At 65.2% G+C, this 8,846-nt stretch overlaps 1 protein-coding gene across 1 annotated transcript; it reads left to right on the forward strand.

The window, feature by feature from the left end:
• Window positions 1-130: 130 nt before the first annotated feature.
• On the forward strand, window positions 131-7,291 carry LMF2 (lipase maturation factor 2). The gene is made up of 14 exons (XM_056797522.1): window positions 131-664; window positions 1,311-1,564; window positions 1,854-1,882; window positions 2,086-2,282; window positions 2,996-3,174; window positions 3,491-3,632; window positions 4,371-4,505; window positions 4,597-4,702; window positions 4,810-4,906; window positions 4,981-5,163; window positions 5,723-5,891; window positions 6,006-6,117; window positions 6,305-6,401; window positions 6,660-7,291. Exons 1-14 carry the CDS (start codon window positions 571-573, stop codon window positions 6,960-6,962), a joined length of 2,097 nt encoding a protein of 698 aa, XP_056653500.1. The 5' UTR covers window positions 131-570; the 3' UTR covers window positions 6,963-7,291.
• Window positions 7,292-8,846: the final 1,555 nt, after the last annotated feature.

Consider the following 8,846-nt stretch of genomic DNA (forward strand, 5'->3'; position numbering starts at 1 on the left):
CCATTTTTGCGTTTCCCGCTCAGGGTGCTACGTGATGATAAAAGGCGGCGCCGGGCACAGACCTATGACGTCAGGGATGGGAGGGAGGAGCGGGGCTTGATAGGCGGAGCGTTGGTGGCACCTAGCGGGCGGGGGGCCAGACTCCTTCCAGAGGCATGGTGGGGAGGAGCCAACACGAAAGGGAGGGAGGCTCTTCGTGTGGGGCGGGGCCAAGGTCCCACGGACTGGGCGGAGATCGTGCCGTGGCTGAAGTTGAGCTTTTGCAAGCTGGGACAAGGGGGAGGAGAGGGCGGAAGGGTGGAGACGCTGACCTATGGCACCACGTGGGGCGGGGTTTGAGCGAGTGTGAGACCACGAAAGGGGCGTGGCGATTACGTAACTAGAGTGAGCGGGACGAAACGAGGGGGCGGGAGCTAGCTCCCTTCTCGCTCCGGGCAGCCCTCCCGGAGGCGGAGCCAAATCTCTTTGGCGTCACTCGAAGGCGGGGCCGAGGAGAGGGGCGGGGCCAGCTGCTGGCGGGCCGACGTGTCTCTGCAGCCCCTTCTCTGTCTTGGACCCGGACGGTCCGCCATGGCCAGCTGGAGGCAGCCCCGGTGCCTGTTCCTGCAGGGTGTGGCGGCTGCCTTCATGTTCGCCTTCGCTTCTCTATACGCGCAGATCCCGGGTGAGATCGCGGGACCCCGGGACTTTCCCCCTGCAGACCTGCCCCACCTGGATCCTCTCCCCTTCCCTGGGAATTTCCCTTCCACCCCCTCCCCTGGGATCCTCCTACCTTCTCCTTAAAATTCTCCTCCCCTCCCCCTGGGGACCCTTGTCCCTCCCCCGACCCTCCCTCTTTTCTCTTGGAATCCTTCCCTCGAAGTACTCCGCCTTTCCTTGCCCCCCCGCCTCATATCTCCCCTCCCTTCGCTCCCTCCTCCCGAGGCCCCTCCCCAGATGCCGCCGGCTCGCCCCATTCCGTTTCCCCTCGGAATGGCCCCTCTGCGGACTCCCACCTGGCTTTAGCCCTCGGTCTTCCTCTCCCTCCTTTTATCCCTTCCCATCTCCTGCCCTTCTGCCCCAGAGGACACCTCTAGACCTGGCCCACTGGTTCCCCCTGGCCCTCCCTCCTCCCCTCTGCCCCCAGCCCACTCGGCATCCCCACCACTGCCAGACCCAGTGCCCAAGGGGACCCACAACCCATGCTCTCTCCCCATCGACCGGGGTCCCTTCCAGATGGCTCCTGGGACAGGGGGTGGGCACAGCCCTGCCCTTTCTTCCCGGCCCCTCATCCGCACCCAGGCTGACCAGCCTTCCCCACCCCACCCCAGGGCTCTATGGGCGGGAGGGGATCCTGCCTGCCCGGAAGATGCTGCGGCCTCTGGGGAAAGGTCTCTGGCAGCAGCTGTGGGAGGTCCCCACGCTGCTCTGGCTCTCTCCACGCCTGGGACTGGACACAGAGCAAGGCATGGAGCTGCTGAGCCTTCTGGGGACACTGTGCAGCCTGGGGGCCCTCCTGGTGCCTGCCCTGCGCCACAGCCTGCTCTACTTGCTGCTCTGGACCCTCTACCTCTCCCTCTACCAGGTGGGAAAGGGCCCTGCGGGACTCCTGCTTGCCCTGGCCTGAGCCCTGCTCGGGGAAAGGACTCTGTGGGCCGGCCTGCCTCTTCCCCCTCCCTTCTGCTCGGGAGGGAAGCCACCGGCCGGTTCTGCCCACCCACTTCCTGCCCCGCTCCGGACTCTGCAGCCCTGGGATCTGGCTTCCTTCCCCTCCTTTCCCTTCCCAGGGGACTGTAGGGGGAAAGCTGCGGCCCCCCAGTTAAGGGCCTGGGTGGGGAGGGAGCTGCCCTACAGCCCCTTCTGCCTTCCCGCAGGTGGGGCAGGTGTTCTTGTACTTCCAGTGGTAAGTGGCCAGGCTGGCTGCATGCCTCTGTCCCAGCCGCCAGGGCCCAGCAGGGGATGGCACTGGGAATCCCTGGGGGGGGGGGAGCGGGGCGCAGCTGGCGCCCCTTTGTTTTCCCCTGGCGGGGCCACAGTGCCCTTTCCGAAGGGTGGGCAGGCGGGTGGTCCAGGGCTCCCGTGCAGTGAGCCCACCCCCACCCCCAGGGACTCCCTGCTGCTGGAGACGGGGTTCCTGGCCGTGCTGGTAGCCCCTCTGCAGCCCTCCCGGGCCAGGGAGACGAGCGACCCGCCCCACGCAGACGTCCCCTTCTGGCTGGTTCGATGGCTTCTTTTCCGCCTCATGTTCGCCTCCGGAGTGGTCAAACTCACCAGCCGCTGCCCCACTTGGTGGGGGCTTACAGGTGAGCCGGCTTCCTGGAGCCTGACCCGGCCACGCTGGCCCCCCTCCCAACAGCACCCCCCAACAGCTGTGCCCCCTCCCAATAGCACCCCCAACAGCTGTGCCCCCCCAACAGCACCCCCCAACAGCTACGCCCCCTCCCAACAGCACCCCCCAACAGCTATACCTCCCCACCCAACAGCACCCCCCAACAGCTATGCCCCCCCAACATCACCCCCCCAACAGCTATGCCTCCCCACCCAACAGCACCCCCCAACAGCTACGCCCCCCCAACATCACCCCCCCAACAGCTATGTCCCCTCCCAACAGCACCCCCAACAGCTATGCCCCCTCCCAATAGCACCCCCCAACAGCTATGCCCCCTCCCAACAGCACCTCCCAACAGCTATGCCCCCTCCCAACAGCACCCCCCAACAGCTATGCCCCCCCTCCCTCCCAACAGCACCTCCCAACAGCTATGCCCCCTCCCAACAGCACCCCCCAACAGCTATGCCCCCCCTCCCAACAGCACCTCCCAACAGCTATGCCCCCCTCCCAACAGCACCCCCCAACATCTATGTCCCCCTCCCAACAGCACCCCAACAACTCCGCCCCCCCCCAACAGCCCCCTCAGCCCCCCACCCCAACTGTGCTCCCACCCAGCACCCTCCCCTGTCCCCGCCCCAGGGCCCTGCCCCGGCCACCTGGCTTAGGCCCCAGCTCTGCCTCCCCCAGCCCTGACCTACCACTATGAGACGCAGTGTCTGCCCACACCTGCCGCCTGGTTCGTCCACCAGCTGCCCGTGTGGCTGCACAAGCTCAGCGTGGTTGCCACCTTCCTCATCGAGATCGCTGTGCCCGTCCTGTTCTTCGCCCCCATCCGCCGGCTCCGACTCGCCGCCTTCTATTCCCAGGTAGGCCCCCGGCGAGGGTCCTCTGGCCTCGAGCTACCAGAATGGGAAATGGGCCCGTTCGTGGCCCGGCCCGCTCCCATTCTCTGAGGAGGTGAGGGCTGGCCCATTTGGCTCCCTGGGCTGGGCCAGAGACAAGGCTTCCAGCAGGCTGGTCAGGACCAGGCCCCGATGGCCCCCCTGAAATCCCACCGGGGCGGGCCTGGGAGCGGCAGGCCTGGAGCCGGTTTTGTTCCCTGCCTGCTGCTCCCTCCCTCTCTCCTCTGCTGCCTCCCCTGTGGAGTTGCTGCTACTCACTTTGTCCTTTTCCCCTCGGCAGGCCTTATTGCAGGTCCTGATCATCATCACCGGGAACTACAACTTCTTCAACCTGCTCACCCTGGTGCTCACCACGTCGCTGCTAGACGACAAGCACGTGTCCTGGTGGCTGGGCTCAGGCCGAGCGAAGCAGCCCCCTGCTGGTTAGTGCGAGCCCCTGGGCAGTGCCGCCCTCTCCCTCTCCCTGGGCAGTGCCTCCCGCTCCCTCTCCCTGGGCAGTGCCACCCTCTCTCCCTGGGCAGTGCTGCCCTCTCCCTCTCCCTGGGCAGTGCCTCCCGCTCCCTCTCCCTGGGCAGTGCCACCCTCTCTCCCTGGGCAGTGCTGCCCTCTCCCTCTCCCTGGGCAGTGCCACCCTCTCTCCCTGGGCAGTGCCATCCCCTCCCCGTCTCCCTGGGCAGTGCCGCCCTCTCCCTCTCCCTGGGCAGTGCCACCCTCTCTCCCTGGGCAGTGCCATCCCCTCCCTGTCTCCCTGGGCAGTGCCGCCCTCTCCCTCTCCCTGGGCAGTGCCACCCCCTCTCCCTGGGCAGTGCCGCCCTCTCCCTGGGCAGTGCCACCCTCTCTCCCTGGGCAGTGCTGCCCTCTCCCTCTCCCTGGGCAGTGCCACCCTCTCTCCCTGGGCAGTGCTGCCCTCTCCCTCTCCCTGGGCAGTGCCACCCTCTCTCCCTGGGCAGTGCCGCCCTCTCCCTGGGCAGTGCCACCCTCTCTCCCTGGGCAGTGCCACCCTCTCTCCCTGGGCAGTGCCACCCTCTCTCCCTGGGCAGTGCCGCCCTCTCCCTGGGCAGTGCCACCCCCTCTCTCTCCCTGGGCAGTGATCTGGCCGGGCAGGCCGCTGCTCCGCAGATGTTGGGCCCCAGCACCCCCTTCTGTGCTTGTCTCTGCAGCGTGGGCCAGGCGGCTGCTGACCGCCGCGACCCTGCTGCTGGAGGCGGCCGTCTATGGGCTTCTCGCCTACGGTACGGTTCACTACTTTGACCTGGAACTGGACGAAGAATGGGGCAGCGTCCAGGCCAGAACAGGTAGGGCGGGGAGGGGAGGCGAGCTTCTGGACTTGGCGGGGAGGGGGGTCAGCGTCCGCTCCCCTCCTGAGCCGCTCCTCCCCCTCCACAGCCTTCACTTTTCATGAGTTTTCCCAGTGGCTGAAGGCGGTCACGATGCCCTCCGTGTGGCTGGGCGTCGCCTCGCTGCTCTGGGTGTTGCTCAGCGCCCTGTACAGGTACCCGAGGGGCTGGCGGGGGGCGGGGCCCTGGTCCGGCTCTGTCTGGGGCGAGAGGAGGCGGGACAGGAGGAGGAGCCCCAGAAGAGCGCCGTCCTCGTCCCCAGGTGTGCCCGGATCCGCAGGTGGCCGGGGAAGCTCAAGGCCACCGTTCAGCTGATGGTCGTGGGTGCAGCCACCGCGGCCATGTTCACCGTCAGCCTGGTGAGTGGGGGCGGGGCGGGGGCGGGCCTCCGGCGCGGCTGGGGGCGGGGCACCCACACTGTCCTGTGCCTCAGGTGCCCTACACCTACCTGGAGCCGGGCACCAACAAGCAGCTCTGGGCCGGGGCCCACCGGCTCTTCAGCTCCGTGGAACACCTGCAGCTGGCTAACTCCTACGGCCTCTTCCGACGCATGACGGGCCTGGCAGGGCGTCCCGAGGTGGTCCTGGAGGGCAGCTACGATGGCCACAGCTGGACGGTGAGGGGCCTGGGATGCCAGGCTGGGCCCTGGCAGGGGCTCCTCCCCCACATGGCCCCTGTTGCCATATGCTCTCCGTCCCGCGTCCCCCGAGGCCTCCCCACGCGGCCTCCGCAGCAGCCCTCGGACACCCGGACGATGGCGAGAGCCCAGCTCCGGCCTCCCAAAGAGGCTCCCTCGGGGGCGCAGATGGGACTGCGTCACTCCTGCTTAGAAATTCCTCAGTGGTTCCCCGTTTCCCTGAGGGTCAAGCCTAGGCTCGGAGCTGCTCTTCCCCCTGCCGGGCCTTCAGGCATTCCCCAAGCCGTCCCCCGCCTCCCACCACGCACCCTGGGATGCACTCCTTCCGCGCCTCTCCTCTCAGCATCCTCCTGGTGCGCCGCCTCCTCTAGGAAGCTAGTTCTTGGGGCCTCTTGGACCTGCCTCCTTTGACGCGCTCTTCCCTGTCTCCCTACCCCGAGGGCCCAGCTGGCCCAGGAAGCCCCTCGGGACCTGGTTCGGTGGGGTGGGGGAGACTGCTGGCAGGGCTCTCACCTCGCGCCTTTCCTGGCTCCCCAAGGAGATGGAGTTCATGTACAAGCCAGGGAACATCAGCGTGGCTCCCCCCCTCGTGGCGCCCCATCAGCCCCGCTTAGATTGGCAGATGTGGTTTGCCGCCCTGGGCCATCACACCCACAGCCCCTGGTTCTCCAGTCTCGTCTACCGCCTCCTTCAGGGGAAGGCACAGGGTGAGGAGAGGGGCCGAGCGGGGGGCCTAGTGAGGAGGAGGGGCCGAGCTGGGGGGGCCGCGGGAGGGAGTGGGGGGCGTGCGACATTCTCAGCAGTTTTCTTCCCCGTCCCAGTGATCCGCCTTCTACAAGTAGACACCTCCAGGTACCCATTTTGGGAGCAGCCGCCCACGTATATCCGGGCCCAGCTGTACAAGTACTGGTTCTCCTCGCCTGGGGAGCCAAGGTGAGGACAGGGGGGCAGGAGTTGGGCCCTGATGGGTGCAGGGGGCAAGGGTGAGATCTTAGGCCAAGGAGGGGGCATCGGGAGCAGCGGCGCAGCCACACTGACCTTCTTGTGGCGAGCCCTTTGCAGGCTTGGAGCAGGCAGGGCAGGGCATGAAGTGGCCTCCATTCCCTTTCCTGTCTCTTAGCCAGTGGTGGCGGCGAAAGTGGTCTGAGGAATTCTTTCCCCAGGTGACCCTGGGGGACCCTAAGCTGGAGTCGTTGCTGGCACAGTTTGGCCTTCAGGTAGGGAGTGGCGCAGGGGCCAGGGCCAGGCTGGGGCGGGGTGAGGGACACGTGTGTGGCCGGGGCCAGGGGAGAGCCAGCAGCTTGTCCCCTTCCTGTCTGACTTTGGAGGGATCCCTTTCCGTCTCTGACACTCAGTTTCTCCACATGTGAAATGGAGAGTTTTGCTAAAGCTTCTGTCGTTGCCAAAAGGCCCGCAATGATTACCATGGTCGTGGGGGGCTGCTGGTGAGATATCCACCTCCCTCTTCTCCCCAGGACAAGAGCCCAGGCCGACCCCCACCCAGCTCAGCTAGCCCGCTACCTCAAGCCCTGCGCTGGCTGCGGAACCAGCTGACCCCCCTGGCTGCCCCGGTGCTGCTCTGGGGCCTCATCTGCTCGGTAGTGGCCATTCATATCCTCCAGGCGCTGCTGTTTCCCAGGCCCCGGTGGCCTGAAACAGTGGGTGGCAAGAAGAACAAGCCACCCTCCCAGAAGGAGAAGGGGGGTAAGGAGCGGTCCCAGCCCCAGGGCCCAGAGGGGGCTGGAAACGGCTCCAAGGGAACCCGGAGAAAGAAGTAACACTGTTGAGCCTGGATCTTAGGCTGCTTCTCAGGCATGGCTCCCCTGCCCCAGGGAAGCAGGGGCCTGCAGGGCTGAAAGGGTGAAGACAGGATGTTTTGGGGGCACAGCCACCAGCCCCTATCAAGCTCAGGACCTTCTCGACCTCCCCCATCTGCTGCATTCTAGGCCCATTCTCAGGGCCAGCTTCAAATGCCTTAATGAGACTGTCTGACTCTCCTGGGCTGGGTTGCACTGCCCAGGCCAGAGGCACCCGGCCTTCCTTCTGGTGTGTAAGATGGATGGACAGAAGTCTTCCTCTCGTTTTCTAAATAAAGAAAAGAATTGTCTGGCCTTTTTCCATCCTTGGGCTTGTGGGCAGCAGAGGTGGAGCAGTCCTGGGGTTGAGACAGACTTAGGAGGGGAGAAGAACCAGCCAGGCCTCAGGAGTGAGAGGTTGGACTTGAGCAGCCTGGGAACTGGCTGGCCCCTCTCTCTGTAGGCCTGGGCCCTGTGCCACCCGGCTGGGGCAGCAGAAACCCAGTTCTGTCTCGGCCTAGAGCTGTAGTTCCCTTGGCACTTGCTGTCCCTCTCTTAGCCTCCAGGCCTCTCCCAGCCTACCCAGGACCTCGGAACACGGGCTTTGAAGAAGCAGATGCTGTTGGGCATCGTTGTTAGGGTTGAGGAGCAGAGCCCTGATCTTGGACAGAGTCCAGGCTCTCAAAGGACAGTTGTGTATGGGCACATTTAGCCCAACCCACACTTAACCACTTCCCCTAAGCTAGGAATGGGGAGCTTACTACCTCCCAAAGCAGCTCCTTCTCTGGAGTGTTCTTTCAGACAGACATTGGGCCCCGCCAGCCCCATTGCTTCTTGCTCTGCCCCCTGACAGCCCTTCCAGGCCAGGGACCCTCATGGGCCCTGGGCTGAAGGCCCTGTTTTGCCCTGTTCCCCTTTGGGACTCTGCAGCTGCTCAGTTTCCTTTCTAAAAGCTGCCCTCCAGACCTGGACAGAGGCTCCAGAGGTGGCCTGGACAGGGCAGAGAAGCCATCAGACCCCCTCCCCCTCCTAACCCCAACTCTTTTGGGCCTCTGGCCTGGGAAGACTCCAGCCACGTCTTGGCCCTCTTTTCTGCATTGGCCCTCTTTTCTTTCTCTGTGTCTGTCTCTTCCTTCCCTTCTCCCCCTCTGGCTCCCTCTTTCTCTTTGGGTCTCTTGCACACCTGGAGGACAACTGAGTCAGCCTGAAGGGTAAAGAGGGATCTGTCAGGATGGAAGGGCTGTCAGAGGTCCTGACATCAAACCTGTGGGCTGCCCCAGGACAGCTTTCAGAGTCTCCCTTGGAAGGAAGCACAGGCTTCCTGGGGCTTGGGGCCAGCCAGCTGCTTCAGGGTGGCCTTTCCCCAGAGCTCTGCTGGGCCCCTGCTAGATGGACAACTGGCAGGGGTGGCTGGGCCGTGCACACTCAAGAGGGGGCCCAGACCCAGGCTCCCTGAAGACAGTCGCAGCATGCTGGGAGCTCAGGGAGCACGCTTGAGGAGAGGGCAGCAAGGAGCCTTTGGTGTGGGGCTCAGGGAGCCAGGAAGGGGCTCGGCTGTGGGTTCTGGCCCCTTTGGGTTGGGGTCCTTGTCATGAGGTTGGGATTAGGGGCCTGGGGTCTGAGGATCTCTGGTCCAGGTCCCTGAGCTTAAGGGATCAGGGCGCCTTGGTGGCAGTTAGCCACTTGCACCCAATGTGAGGCCATGGGCAGTTCTCTTGGGGGTGAGGCAGGAGCCAGAGTGTGGGGGGGGAATCAGAGTGGCTTCAGAATCAGAGGGATTGCGGGGGGTGGGGAGGAGAATGTGTGTCCCTCCCAGAGGGACAAGGCAAGAGAGGTAAGTCAAATGCCAACTGTCAGCTGTGAGCT

The sequence above is a fragment of the Monodelphis domestica genome, chromosome 5 (assembly GCF_027887165.1).
Source record: "Monodelphis domestica isolate mMonDom1 chromosome 5, mMonDom1.pri, whole genome shotgun sequence".
NCBI classification, from domain to species: domain Eukaryota; kingdom Metazoa; phylum Chordata; class Mammalia; order Didelphimorphia; family Didelphidae; genus Monodelphis; species Monodelphis domestica.